Genomic DNA, 27,032 nt, shown 5'->3' on the forward strand with positions numbered 1-27,032 from the left:
CTGCTACCCGGTACTTGGGCCACTAAGGCAGGAGGGGAAAGAGCCAGCCTGAGACAGAGAGTTCAAAGGCCAGTCTGAGCTACAAAGGGAGACCCTGTTTCTTAAAAAAAAATAAAAAACTTAGTTGTTACTAATTTTAAATAGATGGCCAGGTGGTGGTGGCCCACGCCTTTGATTCCAGCACTCAGGATGCAGAGACAGGTGGATCTTTATGAGTTCAAGGCCAGCCTGGTGTTCAGAGCAAGTCCCAGGACAGCCAGAACTGTTATATAGAGAAACCTTGTCTCAGAAAACCAAAAGAAAAACAAGGTTTAAATAGATTGTTCTACTTTACAAGAAAAGACAGCAAGAGTCAAGATAACATAGCTACCACAGCAAACAACAGTACAGTGCCTGAAAACAGTAAAACACAATTACCACATGACCTACCAATTCTACCTCTGGGTGGACACAAAAGAATTAAAAACAGAGACTTGAGCAGATATTTATATATCTGTGTTCACACGAGGATCATTTAGAGTGCACAAAAGGTGGCATCAATCCAAACATACATGATTATATAAAAAAGTAAGTGCACGTGTGCCCACGCACACACATGCGATTGTGGAATATAAGTCACAAAAGGAAGGAAGTATGAAATAAGCCAAACACAAAGAAACAAACACAATTTATGTGGAGTACAGGAATATTCAAATTCATGGAGACAAAAGGCAAAATGGTGGGTGTGAAGGGCTGGCAGGAAATCAGTGAGTCATGATCTGATAGAAACAGGCTCTGGAGACAGACAGTACTACATCCCATCAGATGAAAAGACAGTCCCACAGAACTGCACAGCTCAGACCAAACTTGGAATTTCAACTATGATGAAAGTTGTAACTATTGGGAGTGGGGCAGGAATCTGATTTACACTTTAGAAGGATCATTCTGACAGCTTTTCTAGAAAATAAACTACCAAGGAATAAGTAACATTCTTTTAAAAATGACTGATTTTAACCAGTGGTACTACGATGTGAAAACCAGGAGACCGACTAAACTAGGCTCAGGTTTACTTCTGAGTACAGGAGAGGTAGGAAGTATGGCAGCATACACCAACATGTAATAAACTTCAGCCATAAGATGCTAAGTGTTCTTAGCTTCAGACTAATTAACATTGTCATTTATCTACAAAAAGGAATACAAAACCCCAATCATATAATTCATATTTTAATATAAATTTTAGGAACAAAATGAGGTTTTAGTGAGTCTAAAAGGCAAGGAACAAGAATCAGGCCTATTCTTGTGTTTCCTTACACACACACACACACACACACACACACACACACACACACACACACACCACCCCCCAGCCCCTTTTAGTCAGTGTCATCTAGAAACTTGATGGTCAATAAGTTCACTAAGTTAGGAATTGATTTTAAAAATAGAATTTATTTCTAGAGTTAAAATATGACTGTGAATGTAAAAAAAGTTATTCAAGTGTTTAATTTAAAGTAAGATAAGCACTAGAGCTTGTGTTCAACTTCTTCAAAGACCAACCAGTACTTTATACTTGACTAGCTACACCAGGGGGAAAAGCTTGTCATTTTAATCATTATAACTCAACAACAGTTTTCTAGAATTGGTCAAGCCCTTGTGCAGCGCACACACCCAAAGTGAAAATACAGCACATATCCTGGGATGCACTCTTTGTAGCGGGCTCGCTTCATGGATCAATCAACTGTACATGGTCTTTGTTTATTCATCCTTACAATTAAATAGCACAAAAGAAACATGTTTTCTTAGAACGAAGCAAAATGCTCTCATTTTCTTTTCTTTTTTTTTTTTTTAACAGAAGTCATACTACATTGGTATAAAAGCTTGCAAACTCATGCATCCCAAAAGTTGGTTTCTACCGGATAGGTTTCAAATTCAGACCATTTAAACACAGCTGGAGAAATACCTAATGAATTTGATCCATCCTTTCCCCAAAGTATTACATACAATTAAGATACAGTATTATTTGTATGTAAAACATACTCAGAATTGGAAGATGTTTGGATAATAGGAAGAGAACTCTTCAAAAACTATTGTTTGCAGTTTGCAGAACAGGATAATCTTCTCTAGGAAGAATAATGTCAACATAGCAGCACTAGAATCACCAGGGATCTCCAGAGTTGACAGCTTCATCATGTAACAGGAAACCAAACCTTCTGGCTGCTCACAACATCACTCAGCTTCCCTTTAATCTTCAGGAAGTGTCTCTTGAACTCTAATCCATCGCCCTATTTTATGAATAATATTTTGAAAATATAAAAAAAAGATTGTGTCAAAAGATCATATTATCATTCCTGGTCAGTAGAAACAAACATCCTTAGATATGTCCAGTTATGGCATCCCTCGGGTCTTTTTTTTCCTCCCCCTCTGTTTTTCTGAGAAACTGGATTGCAGGTATGTAGAGCTCTAGTTAGTTTTTCATTCCACATAAATCTTTAGCATTTTGACTTATTTGAGCAGGCTATTTTAACATCTTATGGGTTCTTCATTAATAATTTATTAAATGCAACCTGAGTCCAGTCCACTTGTGAAGACCAAATATTCTGGTGGAAATGGCTACATAAATAATTCTCACCTGATCATGTTCTCTTCACTTTCTCACCACATTGAGCTGAGAAAGCAGAATAATGGCATTTTTTTGTTTTGTTTTGTTTCAAGGGTTAGTACCTTTGGACCTACACCAATTGTTTTCCATAAGCAACAAGAATTCGTGAACTAAAAACAAGCCACACTGAAGTCGGCACAGTTTTATCACAGAAAAAGTCCGCTAAACTCTGTTATGACAATAGCTTCAATAGAGAAGCTTTCATAATTTAATTATATGCCAAGAATCTAGAAAAGAATACTGCAACTAATCTCCAACATAAAGAACGTGAATTACTCTTCAACCATCTCTAGGGCCACATATCAACTCTCAGGAAACAGATATATACTGGTTTGGTTTTATACAGAGTAGGCTTTAAAACTAAAAATAATAGTTGAGTAAAATCATAATATTAATCACAAAATGAAGATCATTACATTATAATGTGAAAGCTTTTTAATGTCATAATTTGTATTAAACAGACAAATGTTATATATGAATCAAAATAATTTGAGTATTCCAAAGTACTATAAATGATAACTGTTGGGAAGTATACTTTAAAATTATTTTTAACCCGGGCGGTGGTGGCGCACGCCTTTAGTCCCAGCAATCGGGAGGCAGAGGTAGGCGGATCTCTGTGAGTTCGAGGCCAGCCTGGGCTACCAAGTGAGTTCCAGGAAAGGCACAAAGCTACACAGAGAAACCCTGTCTCGAAAAAAAAAAAAAAAAAAAAAAAAAAAAAAAGAAATTATTTTTATTCTTTTACTCTCTACTTCTCTGAATGTTACAAAAAAAGAAAAAACAATTTTTTAGGGTGAACAAGGTCCCACGTAGGGCTGGCCTCAAACTAGCTATGAAGCCTCAGATGGCACCGAATTCCTAATCCTCCTCCCTGCTGACTGCGAAGAATACAGGCATCACTGCCACACCTGGTTTTATCTGGTGCTGGGGATCCAATCCAGAGCTTTGTGCATACTAAGCAAGCACTCTACAAACTCCAGTGCATCCCCAGTTCCTCAAGATTTTTATACTGAAAAGGTGTCAGGAAAGAAAAGAGAAAAACCAAAAAATTTTCCGAAAAATAGATGACAAAATTCAAAGTTTGTAACACTAAATGAAAATAAAAAAGTTACAGTGTATTTACAAATTCATGTGGCTATGCTCCAAAACATTCTGTGAGGGTCTGAAACCACATAAGATGGAACTTTACATGGCCTATATACCATATGCATTCCTATGTATACACGGCTATGATATAGTTTAATCTATAAATATGGCATAGTAAAAGTAACACAATTAGTAGTAAAACAGAGCAATTGTTAACAATATTCTAGAATAAAATTGCCAGCATTACTACCCTTATACTTTGGAGCCATTACTAAGTAACTGCTACCCCAAAACAAAAAGCATGAAATACTGTCACAGTCAATATGAAGGCCAAAATTAGTAATAGGCAAGTAATATATATAACCTGAACAAAAATATATGCATAAGATATTTACTCTAGGCAAAGAGAAAATTTAGGTCCTAGTTGAGAAATAGTGTAAGACAGCATAAGGACTCATCATGCACATTGGAACTGTGCTCAACCTAAAAAGCTCCAAGCAATAGTGCAGAGGGGTAGACTGCAGTATATAACACATAAAACCATTTAAAAATTCACAGAAATATTTCCATAGAAAAAAAACTATAAATAAAATGCTTTTAAAAATACCTTAGAAAGCCGGAAGTCAACCAGTATCTTCTCATCCATTTCTACAAAATTTATTTTGAAAATCAACTTATTGTTTCTTCTATCAGTTGTTGATACAGTGACCTAAAGCGATAAAAATAAGGTCAAGCCACAAACACACATGAATAGAAAATACTCTTAACGAAACCTCTGTCTCAACAGGTCAGTAATACTTTGGGGATAAAAATGTATACTACAATCCTCGCACAACAGGAGTGGCATAAAGAACACTTTAAATTACAGGGCTAGAGACAGCTCAGGTTAAGAGCACTTGACACCCACTCTTCCAGAGGACCTGAGTTCCATTCCCAGCACCCATGTCAGGAGGCTCCCAATCACCTATAATTCTACCTCCAAAGGATCTGATGCCTCCACACACAGACACTGACATATACATGCACACAGACACACTCATGTATAAAAAGTGTAAAAACAAATCTGAAAAAAAAAAAAAAAATGCTCTCTCTCTCCATTGGGCAAGTCTGCATCCAATCTAAACCAAGCTGTAAGTAGAACTCTAAGTGAACTTTTAGTAACAAAGGAAGACATTTTAGCAAAGCAGAACTGAAAGAAATGATCAAAAGGAATAGGAATGTAATGAAGACTGGGGATGTAGCTTGGCGGCACAGCACCTACCCAACATGGACAAGGCCTGTGTTCAATCCCCAATACTTTAGTCAATCAATCAATCAATCTCATATATAAGAAAGGAAACAAGATTATTACAAGAAAGAAAACAAGAAGTTGAATCTATGGCTGAAAAGCTGCAATACCAGTGAGACGATAGTGAAGGTTTGGAGAGGTCTTACAACTCCCACTTCAGTCCCCCATCCCTGTTCACTTTGGGTTTAAATATTCCCACAAGAGGACTGGTGTAAAGAAAAATCACAGCCAAGAGCCGGCACACAACCCAAACACTTAAGTAAGAACATTGTCAACTCCAGTCTAATATAAAAATGCTAACATTAGAGGTTTGGGACAAAGAAAAAAAATTCTTCAAACCTTCAATTGTTTCCTTTTCAAATTAATAACTTGTATTTTCAAAGCACTCAATGACTACTGATACCTTTTAATTTCCTATGGTTAAAAAAAAATAACTGAAAACTAATAAAACAAACCTGGTTCATACAACTCTTCTTCCACTGATAACCCAACTTCTCGAAGGTCTCTTTCAGGCACTGGTAAGATTTGTCTGCATCCAATTTGGTGAAGAAGCGTGTCATTCTTTTGACCAAGCGCTGCCAGGGGTTCTGCACAACAAAGAAGGAAGCTGGATAAATCCAGGGTGACCAGTTTACAGCAACAGTCTGAAATTCTATTCCTTGACTTAGGATTCTCACCCATAAAGGCCTCCTCTAATTATTTCTTCCTTATCCAAACAATGTGTACCAACTACAAGTAGTAATCACATATAACCTAAGATTTAAGACAACAAAAATAAAAGGCAACGGTGATTTATCTGAAGAATCCAATTCCTTACCTGTGAGGACCCAGGGGTCCCAAGTAACTGACTGTTTACAAGCATGTGATCAGGACACGTAGGCTGTGAAAAGCTGATGCCTTGTACCAGTTTGTCAACATAGGAGGAACCAGTGTCCCACAAGGAAAGCCCTGTCCGTGGCTCTGGCTGGGAACTAGAGAACTTCACATTTTCTTCACTGAGACATTAAGACAGAAGTAAAAAGTGTCATTAATTCTTGGTTTTTAAGATGTTTCATTCTTTTTAACTATTTATTTTGTGTTTCTTTCTTTCTTTCTTTCTTTTTTTTTTTTTTTTGAGATAAAATTGCATCTTGCTGCCTAGATTGGCCTGGAACTATCCATCCTCCTGCTTTAACCTCCCAATTAGCAGTTATCTGTGACTAGAAGTATGTGTGCTACAGTGTTAGACTAAAAATATCTTTAAATAAAACCCACCAGGCCCTTCTTATACCACACAATCATTCTCATTTTGGTGAAATTATTTGCATTATTGAGTAAAATATATACATTTTATTCTTTATGGGGAACAACTACATTTTAAAAAAACAATTTAATCTGCTGATGCATGATGGTGCCCATCTGAAATCCCAACACACTCAGGAAGCAGACGCAGGAGGATTAGTACAAGTTCAAGACCAGTTTGGGCTACCAAGTTCCAGTTCAGTCAAGGTTTCATAGTAAGACCGTTCCTCAAAAAGAGAGAAAGGAAGAAGGAAGAAAAAGAAAGAAAGAAGGAAGGAAGAAAAAGAAGAAAGACAGAGAGAGAGAAAGACAGAGAGAAAGAAAGAAAAAGAAAGAAAGAAAAACAAAGAAAGAAGAAGAAAGAGAAAAAGAAAAAGGAAGGAAGGAAGGAAGGAAGGAAGGAAGGAAGGAAGGAAGGAAGGAAGGAAGGAAGGAAGGAAGGAAGGAAGGAAGGAAAAGAAAGAAAGAAAGAAAGAAGGAAGGAAGGAAGGAAGGAAGGAAGGAAGGAAGAAAGAAAGAAAGAAAGAAAGAAAGAAAGAAAGAAAGAAAGAAAGAAAGAAAGAAAGAAAGAAAGAAAGAAAGAAAGAAAGAAAGAAAGAAAGAAAGAAAAAGAAAAAGAAAAAATTATTCTAATTCTTACCTGGAAGCACTATTTACTGGAGAAAAGTCCAAATTGGAATGAATGTGCTTAGAGAATCCACTAGAAGACTCTGACATACCACCTGAAGTGGCTCGTGGCCTCTTTGCACCTAAAAAGAAACAAATACAAATCTTCTATGAAAGTATTAACTAATCTAACTGGCAATTTGAATAAGTACAGCCACATCTAAATGCATTTATTAAACATAAAATAATATAAAGTTGTTTTTTTAAACGATTCTATAAGAAATGTTACATTACTGCTTCACTAAGACCACAATTTTAACGATACCTTTTATGAGTAACATGATGGTCAACAAAAGACTAGTTAAATAACTTGAACTTTTAAAATGTTTAAATAACTCCTGATGACAGTGAGCACTGAATTACTGTTCCCTTAGAATAGTCAGGATACAGAAAATGAAGCCGTTTTCAACTTTCATTCCTCAGCTAGACTGCAACAGTCCATGCCCCTGTCACCTCACACTTCCTCAAAGGGGTTATCTCAAAACTTCTATCCTCTTCTGAAATTATCAATATCATCCTCCATTCCATCATTACTTAGCATGATATACTATCCTACTGTTAGAAAAAATAATGCCAACAGACCTGAACTAACTCTGCATGTCACTACCAAATTTCCATATATACTTGCTTATGCCTCTCTTCCTCCTTGCATCCTCCCCTCAAGTGTCAAGCCTGATACTTGTACTATGGACCCATTACCCCTTCCTCAACACACACACACACCACACACACACACACACACACACACACACACACACACACACACACACACACACACACAATCTTCCTCAGAAACCCTGATCCTGATGTTCTGTTATTCATTCCCCTTTTCTTAAGTTTCAGCCTCTTCTCCCAGCAGGTGAGTCCAGCCCACAGCCACTTTCAGCTAAGGATAGGTACAGATATAGTACAATACAAAAACATAAAGTTACTTAAAACATTTGAACTCTTGTGTAGTTCCTGACTATGAACATTGGATCATAATATCAAAAGGTTGAACACACCTACATCTATTAGATCTGTCCCTAAAGCCATTTAATAATGCTTAGTGTTAACCAATATTTTTATTAATCCACTCACTAAAATGCTTTATTAGGGTTATGTAATACCAGGCATTACCCTAGTACTAGGTATTTTTTTTTTAAAAGATTTATTTAGTATGTACACAGAAGAGGGAGCCAGATCTCATTACAGATGGTGGTGAGCCACCATGTGGGTGCTGGGAATTGAACTCAGGACCTCTGGAAGAACAGTCGGTGCTCTTAACCTCTGAGCCATCTCTCCAGCCCAGTACTAGGTATTTTAACAGTGAACAAAACTTACAAAAAACACTGACTCCTAAATCTTTTTAAACCATTTTCCTTTATGTGAATATGTGTTTTATCTGCATGTCTGTGCACCACACAAATGCATGCCCTCAGAGGCCAGAGAGTATCAGACCTCCTGGGGTTTGAGTTATAGATGCTTGTAGAATCAAACCCAGGTCCTCTGGAAGAACAGCCATCATCTTCTCACATCTAAACCACTACTGTAGAAGCCCACATTACTTAATCTCTTCCTATTCATTGGAGTATTCAGAAAGATCTTTTAAAACCAAACATATCAACTTGTCATGTTCTTGCTTTTGAAGCCCCTCAAACTTATCCTAATGGTGGTAAGCTCCAGGATAAATCCTTAGCGCAGCTCATAAAGCCCTCCTATAACTGGGCTATCTGCCTTTGCTGAATCAGCTCAAACCTCTCACTCTCCCAATTCTCTATCCACTCACTCAGCCAACATTTACTGCATACCTATGACACGCCAACTACCATGTTGACCACTGGTTAGTGATGCACACAAAACACAAGGTCCATGTCATAGTGAGCTGACCTTCAAGTTCTTCAAATACACTCAATGTACAAAATCTATTTGTCCAAGGGTTGGGGATTTAGCTCAGTGGTACAGCGCTTGCCTAGCAAGCGCAAGGCCCTGGGTTCGGTCCTCAGCTCCAGAAAAGGGAGAAAGAAAAAAAAAAAAAAAGATGTCCCACAAAATCTATTTGTCCAAATGCTGCTGCTTCTGCACAGAATCCAACATGTCTCGCCTGCTAGCTCCTTTTAATCTTCAAAATTTAGATTTCCTGTCATGTCTTCATGAGGAAAAGTCTTCATTGTTTCATAAGACCTCGTCAAAACATTGAGTTATAGCACTCTTTTTAGTTGTTAATTAACAATATTAATTTCAAAATTGTTTTTCCTATTAACTACTAAAATCTTCATTTGAGTAAACCAGAGTTATGACATGGGTTTGTGGTATTTTGTTAAGCATGTTTCACAGAAGAAAATGAGTGTGCTTTCTTTTTTACCTCTGTTAAATGGTTTGTTGTACCATCGATCTTTTTTAATGTCTGGGATGGTAATCCTTGCTGATGGATTCTCAACTAGAATTTTATGAAGCAAAGCTGAAAACAAAACAAGACAGTATTTGTAAAAGAGTTAAGCAGATTAGATAAACTTAAAAGACACAAAAGCCAGGCACACGGCACACTTTGAGAGGCACAGGCAGAATGTTTAAGAATGAGACCAGCCTGGCACATATATATTAATTTTTAAAAAGAACTCATACAATTCTCAACATCAAAAAATGTAAACTAGAACTGAAAAGTGACTCAAGCTTGTAGTCCCAGCACTCAGCAGGCTGAAAGGACTGCCACAGTCAGGTTCTGCCTGAGTTTCAGATCAGCATGGACTAACATAGACCTTGTCTCCAAAACCAAACAAGCCAAACAAGTTAGCATCTGAACACCAGTATCTGGAGTTATAGACTGGAGGATAAGGTAATTCTCTATTTCATAGGGATCTGCTTAGGCTAAATGAGACTGTTGCAAAATCAAAGCCAACAACAATAAAATGTAAAAATTAAACCATAGAAACACTAAATGAGAACACAAAAAAAAACTTTTAAAAAAATATCAGGGTAGAAAAGACCTTTCTAAATATGGCGATACAAGTCAAAAACCACAAATGACAACATTTTAGATCATGAAAAATTTAAAACATCTGCATATTAAAATAACTATCACAGTTAAAATAAATGACAAATTCTAGGAAATGCTGTAACAAACACAATAAATAATATGAATACATTTTTTGGAAAAGCCCCCAAAGGATTAAGAAAAACTATAAATTTCATTACCAAAACTAAGCAAAACTGGAAAAGCTAGTAAGTTACATAAGGGGGTAGGCAACTCACTGTTAATATTAAATTTAAAATAAAGTTTAAGAAGCAGTATCAGTTACAGACTTATTGGTTAAAAAAAATTATTTTGCCAGGCATGGTAGCATACACATTTAATCCCAATATTCAGTAGGCAGAGGTAGACTAATCTCTCTGAATATGAAAGTCAGCCTGGTCTACACAGTGAGTTCCGGGCCAGTCACAGATACGTAGTGAAACCCAGTGTTTCAAAATATAATGTAAAAAATGATGAAATGGTACAAACTTTTAAAAAAATAAATTTGTAAAATAAGCCCATAACACTTAAAAAAATACATACTCTCTTAACTCTGCAATTTTGCTTGTGGGAGAAGGGAAAATTTCTTTTTTCTCTTTTTTTTTAAAGAAGGAAAATTTTTAAGCAAATAATTAAAGGATACACACAAGCATCAAGTAACAGAGATGTTATCACACCTCTTCGCTAAAATAAAATTAAAGGAAAAAAAACCTAAACATATCCATATAATGAATACCATCAGTCTTTAAAAGTATGATCCAGACCAGTAATTATAGATACGGGAAAATGCTGAGTATCAAAACTGAAATAGGTTATGAAATATAAAGTACTAGGGTTTAATTTTTGCAAAAGTATATACTTATAACTAATATATATAATATCTATGTAGTATATATTTGATATATATTTTTTTACATGAAAGCATAGGCACATATATCAGAATACCTTTAAAAGGCTATTTCCAAATGCCACAATTATAGCTGTTTCCTTCCTCCTTCCCGCTCTCTTTCTTGAGATGAGGTCTCACTATGTAGTCCTGGCTGGCCTGGAACTCCCTATGTAGGCCAGGCAGACTCAGAGATCCACCTGCCTCTGCTTCCTGGGTACTGGGATTAAAGACAAGTGCCTCTACATTCAACTATTTTTTTAATTTTTACGTATATTTTCTAAGTTAGCTAAAAGTACTATGGGTCACTTACATTTAAAAAAAAAAAAGAAGAGAAGGAAGAAGAAAGGGAGGAAGAGAGGGAGAAAGGGAGAGAGGGAGGAGAAAGGAAGGGAGGGAGGAAGGAAAAATCAGTTAGCATGAGACTTTATTACCCACAAAACCAATACTTTCAATGTAACAACCAGTTACCCAGAGGAGCAGAATCAATTTTTTTCCAAGGATTGAGATAGGTTTTTTTTTCTTTCCAATCAGAATATTCCTGACAGCTGTCACTGGGCTGGTCCCACGGCAACTCTAAAAATGAAACAAGTTTCAGTTTTCTGAGTGTTCATAAAATTATGTAATAAAAATTTCAAGGAAAAATAATCACACAATAGAATAAATGAACAATACATAAAAAAAAAAAAATGCAAGTTTCCTCCCTAGTAATTCAATATGGTTTTCATACTAAGTTTCATTGAAATATACTCTTTCACATAAAAGCTAGGGATACAGCTTCGTGACAGAGTGCTTGCCTGGTAGGTGTTAAGCCCTGGGTTCAATCTCCAGCAACCCCAAAAGAAGTGTTGAGATTTTCATTTAATAAATATAATTCATGTAAATGAATCTCTCTCTGGGTTACAACTTTCATGGTAGTGAGAAATAAGATGTTCATTTAATTAATTTATTTATTTATTTTGTTTTTTTGAGACAGGGTTTCTCTGTGCAACAGTCCTGGCTGTCCTGGAACTCACTTTGTAGACCAGACTGGCCTCAAACTCAATGAATTAAGCCTGCCTCTGACTCCCAAGTGATAGGATTAAAGGCATGAGCCACCACCGCCCGGCCTATAGTAAGATGTTAATTATAACGGGTTAAATGTTTGCTTCCCCTCTAAATTTTATAATGAAATCCTAATCCCTAAGATAATGAAAGTGAGAACTTGATTGGTCACGGTTAGGAAAGCCCTCAAAAGTGGGATCTGGCCGGGCAGTGGTGGCGCACGCCTTTAATCCCCGCACTCGGGAGGCAGAGCCAGGCGGATCTCTGTGAGTTCGAGGCCAGCCTGGACTACCAAGTGAGTCCCAGGAAAGGCACAAAGCTACACAGAGAAACTCTGTCTTGGAAAACAAAAAAAAAAAAACAAAAAAAAAAAAACAAAAGTGGGATCTGGGTCCTTATGAAGACCCTGAAGAGTCTGCCTCGCCTCTCAGTAAGATGGTCAACTACAAGGGAGGGAGAGGGCCCTCAGAATATGGCCATGCTTGCACCTTCATCACCCAGACTTGAGGCCTTCATAATTTGTACAAAATGGATAAATCTGCTGTTTAAGGTGCACTCACTGTATGGTACTTTGTTACTGCAGCCCAAAGCAATTAGTTAAACACTAACAAAACTACTACAGAACGGGAGAGGTGGCTCACAACCTTTCTATTACAGAATTAGATTCCCTTAGGTTATTTCATTTTTATTTTGGTATAAGAAACATGATTTTTCAGAGAAAATAAGTTTTCTCATAATTAAACTGCCTTACCTCCAGCCAACATTGCAGTAAGTACTATTCCACAAGACCAAACATCAACTGGTTCTGCATGAAATTCTTTTCTCTTTAGAAGCTCTGGAGCAACGTAAGGTAAAGTACCACACATCTTGTTTAGTAAGCGTTCACGATTATTATGCCGAAACACTGTCGCCAAGCCAAAGTCAGAGATTTTGAGATTATCTAAGTAAGCCAAAAGAGAAAAAGACCAGCACCGAATTAAAAGGATTTGTAAATACATATAGGAATTACTAAATAACACTAGTTTTCCTTAAGACTTGTAAAATTTCTCTTCCTGAAAAATCAGCAAAAGAAATCTATGTATGTGTAATGAAGTAAAATTAAAAGGCACCAATCATTTATACCAAACTAAACTTAGCAAAGACCTCAAGTTCTTATTAACTAAAGCAATACATCATCAACACAAAAACCAGCTTGTACCAGGTCAAATAAAGATGCTGTAGATGCCCTCCTAGAAAACAAACCTGGGAAGACAATAGAGCAAAACCCTTCACTGAGAACTGTGGAGGGTAAGAAGCCATCAGCAAAGCTTTCTCCATGGCAAACGATGTCAGTTGGCAAAAAGGAAACATATAAGGATGTATCAAACTAAACTGAAAACTGAGAAGCCACAAGAACTTGTCACAGAAGCAAATCTGAGAAAAGCAGCAGAAATTCCATGCCAAAATGAGCCCGAAGAACAAACTTCCACTCTGCTCTCCCTTCTTCATCACATACAAACTGCATGAAGAACTTCCAGTTTTAACATACCAGATTAATGTCTACTGCATGCAAGTAATAGGCACTGCATTAGCCAATGTAGGCAGTAGATAAAATCAGCCAAGAGAGGATGACAATAAACCATGGTTATATGGGATATGAAAATACAGACATTATAGGATGCCGTAGCAAAGGGTCTAACTAAGGAGTTAGGGAAACCCTATTACGAGAGGTCATCATAGGTACAACCTTTTGAAAGCAGTGTGGCCAAGGTGTCAATCTGTGAAATTATTCACTCTTTAACAATTCTCACTTCAACTATGGAAGCAGTTAACAAAACAAGGTATATGCATTCATACGAAATCAGGTATTATATAGGAAAAAGGCTAGTAGTATGAACAAATCTTGTTATAAGTATTATAAATATAAATATGTATTTTTGTTTTAGGTAATTATTGTTCTATTTTAAGTTAGAAACAAATGTTCATACCTCATACCATATAAGCCAGTGTATTTGTTACCTATATTTAACTTTGAGAGATACAGGTTGCAATTACATCTTTTTAATAACTATATATGATAAAATCTAGACCAACTACTGAGATCACAACTTCAAACTACTTCTAAGTAGTAGTCACTTTGAGTACTAATGGTTTACCATAGTGTTTTTGGGGTTTGGTTGCTTCATCCTGTGTGTAACATAATATTGTTAAGTTAGAGAGCTACAGATATGAATTTAACATTTAGAGATGTAATTTAGAGATATGTGTCTGGGAAGGAAGGAATGGAAGGGAGATTTTAGATACTGGTGGAATTTTGTTTCTTTAGCTTACTAACAAATACTAAATGGAAACGAAATAAATACACAAGAATAACAGTGTAATCAAGATGCGCTTACCAGACATTCTGCTTAACATTTGTTGAAATTCTTAAATTAATAAAACTATATTTAAAAAAAAATAGCTGCATCCAAGCACTTGGGAGACAGAGGCAGATCTGTTCGTTCAAGGCCAGCCTGGTCTACTGAGCAAGCTCCAGGGCAGCCAGGGTTACTACACAGAGAACTCCTGTCTCAAATACCCAAAATAAAGAAATAAAAATAAAGAAAAGAGCAGGGCTGGAGAGATGGTTCAGTGGTTCAAGAACCCTAATTCAAATCCCAGCATCCACATAGCAGCTAACAAGTGTCTGTGACTCCAGTTCTAAGAGGATTCTGTCCCTTCTTCTGGTCCCCACCAGCACTGCAGGCACACGGTGCACAGACACACTGCAGGCCAAACACAAACACACACACACACACACACACACACACACACACACACACTCCCTTGCCTCTCAGAGCGGCCTACCATTCAGTTTTCTTTCTACTTGTGCTACCGTTACATGTTTCTAATCCTAAACAATAATTTGGGTTTTGGATTTCATAAAAACAGATAATGTATGAGTTTGGGATTTTGTTGTGTTTTTGTTTGTTATGTTTTTTTGATTTTGTTTTTTACCTACATCCTTTTATCCCTGAAATTCATCTGCCATTGCTTGTCACTATAAATTATACATTTCGGGGTGGAGAGATGGCTCAGCGGTTAAGAGCACTGGCTGTTCTTACAGGTCTTGAGTTCGATTCCCAACAACCACATGGTGGCGCCCAACCATCTGTAATGAGAACTGGCGCCCTCTTCTGGCATGCAGGCAGAACACTGTATACAAAATAAATAAATCCTTAAATAAATAAATAAACAAACAAACCATTTCATAATTTATCTGTCTTACAGTTGGTACATATTTGGGTTGTTTTGAGATTTTTACAAACCACCAATACTATGAGCATTTTTAGCAATACCACTGATGTCAGAAATGAGATAGGAATGTCCACTATCCCTACTCCTTTTTAAAACACTGTGCCTGAAACACTAAGTGGAACAATAGGCAAAAGGAAATTAAAGGGATACAATAGGAAGCCAAAATATCCCTACTTGCAGATGACATATGATACAGTAGATATCTCAGAAATTCTGCCAGAAAACCCCTAGAAATAATGAACAAGTTCAGCAGTGTGGTAGGATACAGAATTAGTTTGGGCAAAGCAATAACTTTTCTATACAACAACAACAAACACAGAGAAAGAGAGAATGGACATACTCCTATTCACACTCTAAATCTAGGCCACCGCCTCCAGTGGCAGCCCACAGAACAGAACATTGAAGAAGGAAGCTTTGTTTTCTGTCTGCTTGCCCTCACTTTCACTAGCAAGTTCATCATTCCTAACTCATTCTTTGGCTGGTGTTAAAACCTACTTCTTCAGGATTCCAACATGAACTGAAAACTAGGACCTCCCTGGAACTCTAGCACGAAACTGGGACTGCTAAGACATCAAGTCTTGTGGGTTAGACAACTATTGGATATTATTCTGTCATGAGACAGCCATTGCTGGGCTTACCACAGGCAGTAAGCTACTCTAATAAATCCCTCACCAATATACAAATATACATTAATTCATTCTATTATTGTTTCTTAAGAGAACCCCAAATAATATACCAAGGAAGGTGAAGAACGTCTATAATAAAATCTTTAAACCTCTAAAGAAGGAGATAGAGAAAGACTCTAGAAAACGGAAAGCCATCCCATGCTCATGGATTGGTAAAATATGAAAATGACCATTTTACCAAAAGCTATTTACAGATTCAATGGAATTACAATCTCAGCCCCCATCTCATTCTTCACAGGAATAGAAAAAAAAAAAAAACTATCCTAAAACTCATATGGAATTGTAAAAGACTCTGGGTAGTCAAAACAATCCTGAGCAAAAAAAATGCTGGAGAGATTACAACTAGAGATCTCAATATATATTACAGAGCTATAGTGATAAAAAACATTATGGTACTCGCTCAAAAACAGACATGTAGACCAATATGACAAACTCGAAGACCTAAACAAAAGTACACATAACTTCAGTCACTTAGTATTTAACAAGATGACAAAAACACACACTGGAGAAAAGAATGGATCTCCAACAAACGGTGCTGGGAAAACTAGATGTTCACAAGCAGAAGAATGGAATTAGACCCACATCTATCGTCTTGCACAAAAACTAACTCACATAGATCAAAAACCTAAATGTGAAACTCAAAACACTGAAACTGCTAGAAAAAAAACATAAGCAGTACCTACCCTTGCGACACAGATGTAGGAAAGGGCTTTCTGAATCGATCTTCATTTGCCCAAGAATTAAGGCCAATAATTGAAAAGTGGAACTTCACAAAACTGAAAAGCTTCTGCAGAAGTAAAGAAACAGTCAACTAGGTGAAGCGGAAGCCCACACACAGAACAGGAAAGAGATAAATGCAGGATGAAGAAGAGGGTTAAATAACAGTATGGATGTCTGAAAATATCATAAAGAATCATACTCAACAGAGAATCAATATCCAGAATATATATATATATATATATATATATATATATATATATATATATATATATATATACCCTCAGAAAACAAAGACTGAGAAAAAAAAAAAGGGCCTGGGACCTTAACAGAGTTCACAAAGAGAGAGATTAAGAAATGTCTCAAAAAATGTTCACTGTCTTTATTTAGCAAGGAAGAAAATGCAGATGAAAACAGCTCTGAGATTTCCTCTCACCCCACTCAAATGGTAAAGAACGGACAACAAATGCTGGAGGGAATGTGCAGAAAGGGAGCTTCATTCACTGTTGGTGGGATAATAAACTGGTCACTCTGGAAATCAGTGTAGAGAACTTTCAAAAAGCTACAAATAAATCTACCGTATTTCTGATGCAACTCTATTATCCTGTGGCATGGTACTCTACTCCAGATACTTGATCAGCCATGTTCACTGCTGCTCTATTCACAGTAGCTAGGAAACGGGAACAACCAACAATCTGACAATGAATTGTGGCGCACAGACACTATGGAATACTCGTCGGGTGTAATGAAAAATGAAATCAAGAACTCTGCAGGCAAATGGATGGAACAGGAACAATAATATTGAGTGAAATAACCCAGACCCCAAAAGACAAACATCACATGTTCTCTATCATCTGAGGCTGCAATCTTCAGATGTGAGTACATATCCTGGAATAACTACAGAAACCAGGAAAGTGAAAAGGGACCATTGTTGGTTTGGGGAAAATGAAGGAGCAAATACAAGAGCACAAGTGATCTGATGAGAGAAATGGAAAACTGGGGTGAGGGCTCTAACTGGGGGAGAGGAGCAGTGCAAAAGAAGGAGGGAGGAGGGTTTACTAACAGCAAGGATTTCTGGAAATACTGGAATCATACTATTAACTATCTACCTAAAGATTAACTATAGTAAACATAAGTCAGTGTGTAAACATACACAGTCGAAATGAAATCTTCTCATCTAGGCTAACAGTTCTCCTTCTAGGAGCCAAAGACCATCTAAGAAAAACTCCACCACCAAGCATGAGAAGCCCTCTTTTAAGTTTTATTAGTCAGGGTTATCCAAGAGACCCCCAAAACATCACAGGCTACTGCTACTGACCTTGGATGCTCCTCAAAGGTAGAAGATAAGTAAGGCCTTGTTGCTAAATACACCAGACACAGGGCCAGAGGCCCCTTGAGCTGGAACTGACCTGCAAGCCTCCTCCCTGTGGATTGGCTTTCTTGGTACCAGAAGGCACCATGCAAGTTTCCAAAAGAGGGGAGCAACCCACAGTCCTACCCAGCTTTGATGCCTGTGAACTCCAACAACCACCAGCATGGCACAACAATGCCATAATGTGCAGTAACGGTATAAACACCTTGACTCTCAGACTGGACGTAAGACCCACTCAACAAGACAGAAATCGGGGCTGGAGAGATGGCTCAGAGGTTAAGAGCACTGACTGCTCTTCCAGAGGTCCTGAGTTCAATTCCCAGCAACCACATGGTGGCTCACAGCCATCTGTAATAAGATCTGGTGCCCTCTTCTGGTGTGCAGGGATACATGCAGGTGGAACACTGTATACATAATAAATAAATAAATCTTAAAAAAAAACTTCTAAAAAAAAGACAGAAATCATGCCTAGTACTGGAAACCTTGTCAACTACACAGGACTAGTGAAACCATGGGTACTGGAGAAGACCCTAGAACTGCCACTTTCCTAAGCCAGCATAATCCCTAGCTACATCCTAAATATACGTTCTTCTACCCAAAGGTTAAGTATGTCCTCATCCCTCATCAAGGAAATTTCCTTATACAACAGAATGAGGCCATTACAGAAAACCAAAAAGCAGAGTTGTCCCAATGGATACATCTTATTGGACCTAAGGCTCAGGGGTCATTGCACAAGAGGGCAGTAGAAAGATATAAAAGCCAGAGAATCAGGGGGTTTGCTGTGAGACTGGATCTTAGGAATGTCAGAAGTTACATGAATCTTGGAGAACCTACAAACAAAGCCAATAAGCAACATGCCAACGTGGACAGGGGAAAACCCTGGAGGCCTCAACCTTACACAAAGAAGCTGAGATTAGGAGAAATAGTCTTCCCCAGGGAAAAGCACACCAATTAGTTATTCAATACCAAATGGTCAACACTGAAAACATGCATACACATAAGACTATAAAACCAAGCAGGCAGTACTTATATATTTAGGAATACACACACATATACATATATGTATGTTATAATACATACATACATATGAAAAAGAGGGGCCATGAATCTAAAAGAGAACAAGGAGAGGTATAAGGGAGGGTCCGGAAGGAGAAAAGGGAAGGGGGGAATTATGTAATTATATTATCGTCTCTAAAAAGTAAAAGAAATAGTGAAACATACAAAAAAAGGGGGGAGAAATAAAAAGGATACAAGTAAGAAAGGAAGAAGTCAAATTAACCTATTTAATCTAGATGGTATTATCTTATACTTAAAAGACCCTAAAGCAGGCTGGAGAGATGGCTCAGAGTTTAAGAGCACTAACTGCTCTTCCAGAGGTCCTGAGTTCAATTCCCAGCAACCACATGGTGGCTCACAATCATCTGTAATGAGATCTGGTGCCCTCTTCTGACCTGCAGTTATACATGCTGTATACATAATAAATAAATTTAAAAAAAAAGACCCTAAAGCCTCCACCAGAAAACTTAGACCTGGTAAGTATTTCAAAAGGATAGTAAGATACAAAATCAACAAGCAAAAATTAGAACCTTTCCTATATACCTATAACAAACATTCTGAGGAAATAAAATAGTATTCATAAAGCTTTTCTAAACATGGAAAAACAAAAAAACAAAACAAAAACAAACAAAAAAGCCAGCAATAAACCTAACCAAGGAAGTTAAAAAAAACACTACAATGAAGGCTTTAAGACACTGAAAAAAGACATGGAAGAGGGTACTAGAAGACTGAAAGCCCACACTACAGAATGTAAAAATAATTGTATTGCTAGGAGCGATTTATAGATTCAGTCATCAATGGCATTCTTCTCAGGACTAGCAAAGGCACCCTAGGCAGGAAGAGCAATACTGGCAGCATCACGATACCTGATCCCAATCAACTAAAAAGCCACAGTAAGTGCATCATGACAAAGGCAGAAAAACAAGACATGTAAACAGTGGAGCAGAACAGAAGAGCCAGAAATAAACTCATACAGCTACAGCCACCTTCAAGAAAAATTTCTTCCTTCATTTTTGTTTTGCTTTGTTTTTCTGGCTGTCCTGGAACTCATTATGTTGACCAGGCTGGCCTAGAGCTCACAGAGATCTACCTGCCTCTGCCTCGCAAGTGCTAGGATTAGAGGTGTGCATCACGGGGGTTTTTTGTTTTGTTTTGTTTTGTTTTGTTTTAATGTGTATGGGTGTTTTGCCTGCACTTATGCCTGTGCACCGTGGAGGTCAGATCCTCTGGCACTGGAGTTACAGACAGGTGTGAGCTGCCACCTTGGGTGCTGGGAACTGGAACCCAGGGTTCTCTAGAAGAGCAGCCAGTGCATAATATACTCTGATGCAACTCTCCAGCCCCTAACCACAGCCACCTAACTGGAAAAGGTCAGCACCATGAACACAATGATGCTGGAAAAGTCAGATAATCATACAGGAAAGGATGACATTAAATCCATCTCTCACACTTTGTACAAAACCATGTTCAAAATAAATCAAACCCTTAAGATGAGATCTTAAACTTTGAATGAACTGATAGAGAAAAACAAGCAACCCCAAGATTCAGAGAGGCACAGGCAAGGGCTTCCCAAGACATTAAAGCGCTTCCATACAGCAAACAAGCAGCAGGGTAGGATACAGCCGACAGGATGACAGAAAATCTTTTCCAATTATATATTTCACCTTAGCTCAATATCTGCAGCGTCTACAGAATTCCAAAACTTAAGCCAAAACACAAAGCATCCAATCAACAAAGGGGTGGATGAGGTTAACAGATAGTTCTCTAACCACACACACAAAAACTTTAAAAAAAAAAAAAAGGCCAACAAATATTGGGAAAAAATGTTCAACATCCTCAGACATCAGAGAAACACACACTAAAAAGGCAATGAGATCTCATCTCAGAGCAAAACAAAATCCCTGCCTCATACAGCCGACACTTGTCATCTTTTTGATCCTGGTTCTATAAAACTAACACTTTTGCTATTCTTCTCTCTCAATTTTATGACATCTATAGAACAAAAGTAGAGCCATCATGGGTGCACACACCTGTATTCTCAGCAGCAGAAGGGCAAGTCCCAGGCTATCCCAGCTACAGAAGCAATTCAACAGCCTAAGATATACATCAAGCTTTTCTGAGGGGTAGACATGAGGAAGTATCTCCCATAACCCTAGTTGACCTCAAACTCAGTATGTAGCTAAAGATGGCCTTGAATTTCCAATCTGCCTCCGTCTCCCAAGTGTTGGGAATACAGGAGTATAACTGTCTCAATAAAAAACAGAAAAGTGGGGACTTGAGAGATGGCTCAGTGGTTAAGAGCACTGACTGATCTTCTAGAGGACGCAGGTTCAATTCCCAGCACCCACATGGCAGCTCACATCTATCTATAACTCCCAGATCTGACACCCCAACACAGACAAACATGGAGGTAAAACAACAATGCACATAAAATGAAAATAAACAAGTAAGTTATTTAAAAAACAGAACAGGACCAGTGAGACTGCTCAGCAGGTAAACACACTTTCCACCAAGTCTGACAACATGAGTTTGACCTCTAAGACTAAGGCGTAGGATATTTCAATAAAAGCATGGCACATTAATTCTTTAAAGAACTTTTAAATTTTCTTGTAGGGCTGGAGCAATGGCTCAGCAGTTAAAAGTGCATACCATTCCTCCAGAGAGCTGGAGTTTTATTACTAACAACCGCATCATGCAGCTGACCAAGTAGATCCAAGGGATCCCCTACTTTTTCTGGCCTCCCTGGGTAGTCCCACAGCATACACACATACATGCATACATACATACGCTCACACAAATACACATACACACACAAACTATAAAAAAATAAATGAATGAATTTTGAAATAAATAAAAATAATTCTATTTACTCATCCAGTGAGGTACCATTCATCATTCCAAGTATTTGTCTACCTTCATCTACAACTATATCATTAAAGACTTGTAAAATTCTTAGACTTTTGACCTTTTTTTTTTTTTTTTTTTGGTCCCAGGATTTCAGTAATGTAAAACCCTTGATCAGTTCTATATGACCAGCCTAAAAAAACAACATTAACAAAATGCAATCTTACCCCTTTCATCCAAGAGGAGGTTTTCTGGTTTAATATCCCTGTGAGTTATTCCAATTCCATGCAGATAAACCTAAGTGGGGGGTAGAAACAATAGAATTTAGCAACTCACCTACTGGTGCTAATTTTAAGCACAGTGTAAGAGGCTATGGTACCTACCACTCCTGCCATGAGTTGATGGAAGAACCTCTGAGCATCTTGTTCAGGCATGCCTATGTCTGGTTCTGTAAGAAATAAGTATTGAATGTCTACTGAAAAAAATATAACCAGGCATCCATCATACAGGCTCTTACTCCATATCTCAATTTATGTTTGTACTAAAGCAAACAGAAACTTATACTAACAAAAGACTCAAGTCTAATAACAAATATATTACTAAATGTCTCACATCTGCCTAGCTGCTAAATAGTAAAAACAAACTAACATCATAGGAAAATAATAAAAGCATCAAAGTATTTTAATCTGATACTAACTCCAGTGGCCTTGGCTTCCTTCACATTTCCCTCTACTTCTTTTAAACACAAAACTCAGGGCTGGAGAGATGGCTTAGCAGTTTAGAGTACTGGCTACTCTTCCAGAAGACCAGGATTTGATTCTCATTATCGACATGGCTCACAATCATCTGTAACTCCAGGTCCAGGGGATCCAGTGCTCTCTTCAGACCTCTTACAGAACCAGGCATGCCTCCATGGATGTCAGACATGCACACAGTACACAGAATATAAATCACCCTAAGATAAATAAATAAACAGTGCCTATTTTTCCTCAATATTCTAGTATGACTGCCAACAAGAAAATCTAATACAATTTCACTACTTAACAGATTTAAATCATAAAATTTTCACATTACAAAGTCAAGAGTGCCTGATCTTTTACTCCAGCTTTACTGTTGCATAACTAACTGATATAAAACTGATCAAACAGCTATCTAACACTAAAATAGTTAGACGGTGGTAGCACACGCCTTTAATCCCTGCACTCAGGAGGCAAAAGAATGCGGATCTCTGAGCTCAAGGCCAGCTTGGTATACAGAGTGAATCCCAAGACAGTCAGGACTACAGAAAAACCCTGTCTTGAAAAAACACCCTCCAAAAAATACAACTGAGGGCTGGAGAGAGGCTCAGCAGTTAAGAGCACTGGCTGCTCTTCCAGAGGACTCAGATTCAACTCCCAGCACTGGTGTGGCAGCTCACACCTTTCTCCAGTAACTCCAGTTCCAGGGGATCTAACACCCTCACATAGACAACAGACAGGTGAGACAACAATGCACACAGAATAACATTAAATCTTAGATAGATAGATAGATAGATAGATAGATAGATAGATAGATAGATAAAATGCAACTGAGAATGTTACTTAATAACAGACCACTTGAAGGGCCTATGGAAAGACCCTAGGTAGCAATTTATAAGCTTGTACAGTAAAAGAATTATCATAAATCTTTTCCATACCTATTCTATCAAAAAGCTCTCCTCCGCTACAGTACTCCAGAAATAGATACTGGATATTGCCTTCCCTCCGGTGGCCATAGAATTTCACTACATTCTCATGATTTAACATTTTATTGATGCAGATCTCTTTCTTAATATTTTCTGGACAGTCTACGGCCCGCTTCATATCTACAATTTTCACGGCAACAGCTTCTTCAGTTATTCTATTCACAGCAAGTTGAACTCTTAAAAAAAGAGAGAGAGAAAATTAAAACATTTTCACATCAGAATTCTATTTCTCCTCTAAAACTTCAAAATATTAGCGATGCATGCCTGTAATTCCAGCATTCTAAGTTCAAGGCCAGCCTGAGCTACAAAGAAACTCTCTAAGCAAACAAACAAAAAACCCAAACAAGCAGGATGCCTTTGATCTTTGAGAAGCAGAGACAGGCAGAGCTCTTGAAGTCTGAGGTAGCCAGCTACATAATGAGACACTGTTTGTTATGCCCAGATCGCGGGGACCCCCAAAAGACCACCATGGAGACCAAATCCCGCATGTAAAAGCAAAGAGCCTTTATTTCAAGCTCCAGAGCTTGGTCCCTCTGTTTGTCTGACACAGTGGTAAGAGCAGGGAGCCCTGAGCTCAGGTGGGGCAGAGTTTTCATAGCAGAGGTTGGGGGGGAGGGCATTTCCAGGGTCCAGGACCCTGAGTGGCTGACAATTGTCTAGGGGTATCTGTAAAACAAAAAATAGGTGTGTGCTAGACTCAAGGGCATCTGACTACCTTATCTAATGGTTGGAAAGTTTTCAATGCCAGGTACTTCCTCATCCCTGGGTGGTACTAGCTTAAGGCTTTTCCTGGATCTGGGTGTTGCCTGCCAGTAAGCCTGTCACAGAAGCTGTATCTAGGGCCCTAAGCCTATCATGGCTGCTGTGCAGTCAAGCTATTTTGGGGCCCCTTCACAATCTCTTCAAACAAAACGGGGGGGGGGGGGGGGGGGCAGAAAAAGGGCACCAGGCTGGAGTACAGTTCCTAACACCCACATGGTAGCTCACAATCTGTAATTCCAGTTGCGGAGGATCCTACCTTCTTCTGGCCTCTGTCTGCACTGTATACATGTAGTATACTAACATGTAGGCAAACACTCACACATATAAAAATATATAAATTTTAAATATTTAACACTTCCCAAAATATTTTTCCTTCACTCTTTTCTTCATCAAGGAAGATGAGATGGTTCTGCCATGTTCTCAAAAGAAACGAAAGGAAATGTGAAGTACTACAGTTAAACCTCCAAAAAGTCATGGTCTGGTGCATGCAGGGTGGGTACTATTAATTCTGTCTGCAGATGAGGAAACAGAGGCACACAAAGCTTGCTCAAGAACACAGAACACAACCAGTCTGCTAAGACTTTTCATTATCTCATTTAAATTCTAAGACAGACAGCTTGAAATAAAAAATAAAAAAAAACTGATTCTCTTATAATCCTTGGGAAAAGAAGTTTTTAAAAAGCTGGGTCGACTAATGCACGCTTATAATATCTGAGAGGGTAGAGTGTACCACAAGTTCAAGGCCAACCTGGCAACATAACAAGATTTTGATCTGAACAAAAATAAACAAAAGAAGAAATGTTGGGTTTGTCTGTTGTTGTTTTTAAGGCCTAGTGGCAGAGCATTTACCTAGCATGTGTGATGCCATAGCTTCAATCCCCAGTACCACAAAAAAGGAGTGGGTGTGGCTATGTGACTTTACTTGCTAAGAGCCTTGATTTACAAATGCAAATATCCACTCCCTTTGCCACTTGAAATAAAGGATTTTTTTTAATGTGTATTCAAACAGCAGATGGGAAACTAAAGCAAGCACACAGGCAAGGTAAAATTTAAATTAGGGAGGGCAGAAAGATGGCTAAGCTGGTGAAGCCACTTGCTGTCAAGCCTGAGGATCTGAGTTCAATTCTCCGAACCCTCATGAGAACCAACTCCTACAAGTTGTCCCCTGACCTCCATATGCTCACCATGGCAGCACAGATAAACACACACACACACACACACACACACACACGCACGCACGCACGCACGCACGCACCACTTAAATGTAATAAAAATTTAAATGAGGGCTCAAACTTACTCTCCATAGGCACCTTCTCCCAAAGTTTGCACCAAGTCCCAGTCTTCCACAAAAGGCACTGCCATGACTTCAAGCGCAGCGGCTGTAAAATGCAGGATCCCAGAAAATAGGGAGAATGAGTGTAAACTCTCATCGCTCATAATGCCGCTCAGCCATGCGTGCCTCTTGCCATGATTCCGCACGACTGTGGTTTCCCCTTACATCTCATCCACATTTACCCAAGTCACAATCTTAAATGTAGGCATTTTGTCCTGTATATCAGGATCCCTGTTCAGCCACGTTTGTCCTCCGCATTTATGCAAACCTGAACACTTGCTTGGATCGGAGGCTGGGAGACAAAGGCTTCCCGGTGGATGACGGGGAGGGGTAGGAGTTGCGGGCAGGGAGAGCGGCGTTGGGGGGTTGTGGGGGATAGCAGGACAGGTGTGAGTAACTACCGTAATCACTACCGGAGCAGCCCCTCCTCCCACCCGCTCACTTCCAATTCCCACCCCAACGGCACGTGTCCCCAGGGCCCGGAGGGAAGGGGGCGGGGCCAGGCTGTTGAGAGAGGCGGAAGGCAGGGACCCCTAGAGCCGGAAGCGTGCGAACCCCGAAGGCTCAAACAGCTCTGGTCCCTTTACGCTGGGAAGCCGCGGGCCACCAGCTCCAGCCCGCACTCCGGGAGGCCCTCCCATCTCCCGGTCGTCACGACCACTCCCTCACCGTGCCCGTCCGCACTAATCAAGACCTCTGAGTCCTTCGCTGGAGTCCTGTCCCACCGTTCGGGACGCCCCTCTCACCAAGCAGTCCTTTGCCAGCTGCCACGGGAATCCAAATGCAGAGCTTTTCCCGCCAAAACTTACTTGCGTCATGCTGTCGCAAACGCGCACACCTTTGCCGTAAAGCGGGCCGGCGCGCGTTGTCCTATCCCAGGCTGATAATAACTTCAGCCGACTGACCCGGAAGGGGCTCCTCCTCCTAGCGCTGACCCTGCCCGGCCAGGCTGGAGTTCTGATGGCAGAGACCCGCAGACGGGATTTGCTATTGACGACCTCCTTGGTGAGAATTGATCTGTGAGTCCCAGAGTGGAACGGTATCGGGTGTGTGCCCCGCTAGATGCCTCACGTTGCTCCGGAGAGGCGCCGAAGCCTCCATCCAGACCGAGCGTCAGTTGGGCCAGGGCAAGCACTGGGTTCCTTGCTGCTGACCCTGCAAGGGCTGCACCGTTAACTACGTAAACCGACCAGCTCGTGACCCCGGCGCTCCTGCTAGGAAGGGCTTGTGAGGCTCAAACTGAGCGCTACAAAGTGCTCTGTAAACGCTAGACTGTGGCACCCTTAGTATTCGAGCTTAGAAGCTAGCAACTGCTGTTAGAATTGATCCTGGGGGGACGGAGGGAGGAAGACCAGGTGTGGTGATGTATATTGTAATCGTAGAAT

General features: G+C 39.1%; 1 protein-coding gene across 3 annotated transcripts; it reads right to left on the minus strand.

Annotated features, from left to right (window-relative positions):
• Positions 1–1,405: 1,405 nt before the first annotated feature.
• Positions 1,406–26,827, minus strand: Chek1 (checkpoint kinase 1). Of its 3 annotated transcripts, none has more exons than XM_076576011.1 (13): positions 26,457–26,827; positions 25,612–25,693; positions 23,505–23,728; positions 22,213–22,277; positions 22,057–22,126; positions 12,630–12,818; positions 11,306–11,410; positions 9,301–9,396; positions 6,931–7,039; positions 5,827–6,004; positions 5,465–5,596; positions 4,329–4,430; positions 1,406–2,258 (listed from the first exon to the last, which is right to left on the minus strand). In XM_076576011.1, the coding sequence occupies exons 2-13, from the start codon at positions 25,674–25,676 to the stop codon at positions 2,163–2,165; spliced, it is 1,431 nt and encodes a 476-aa protein (XP_076432126.1). In that variant the 5' UTR covers positions 25,677–25,693; positions 26,457–26,827; the 3' UTR covers positions 1,406–2,162. The 3 variants fall into 3 exon arrangements, with proteins under 3 accessions (XP_076432126.1, XP_076432127.1, XP_076432125.1); XM_076576012.1 differs by lacking the exon at positions 26,457–26,827 and adding an exon at positions 26,317–26,455 and having other exon boundaries at positions 1,800–2,258; XM_076576010.1 differs by lacking the exon at positions 26,457–26,827 and having other exon boundaries at positions 1,800–2,258; positions 25,612–26,089.
• Positions 26,828–27,032: the final 205 nt, after the last annotated feature.

This window comes from Peromyscus maniculatus, chromosome 7 (genome assembly GCF_049852395.1).
Source record: "Peromyscus maniculatus bairdii isolate BWxNUB_F1_BW_parent chromosome 7, HU_Pman_BW_mat_3.1, whole genome shotgun sequence".
In the NCBI taxonomy this organism is placed as follows: Eukaryota; Metazoa; Chordata; class Mammalia; order Rodentia; family Cricetidae; genus Peromyscus; species Peromyscus maniculatus.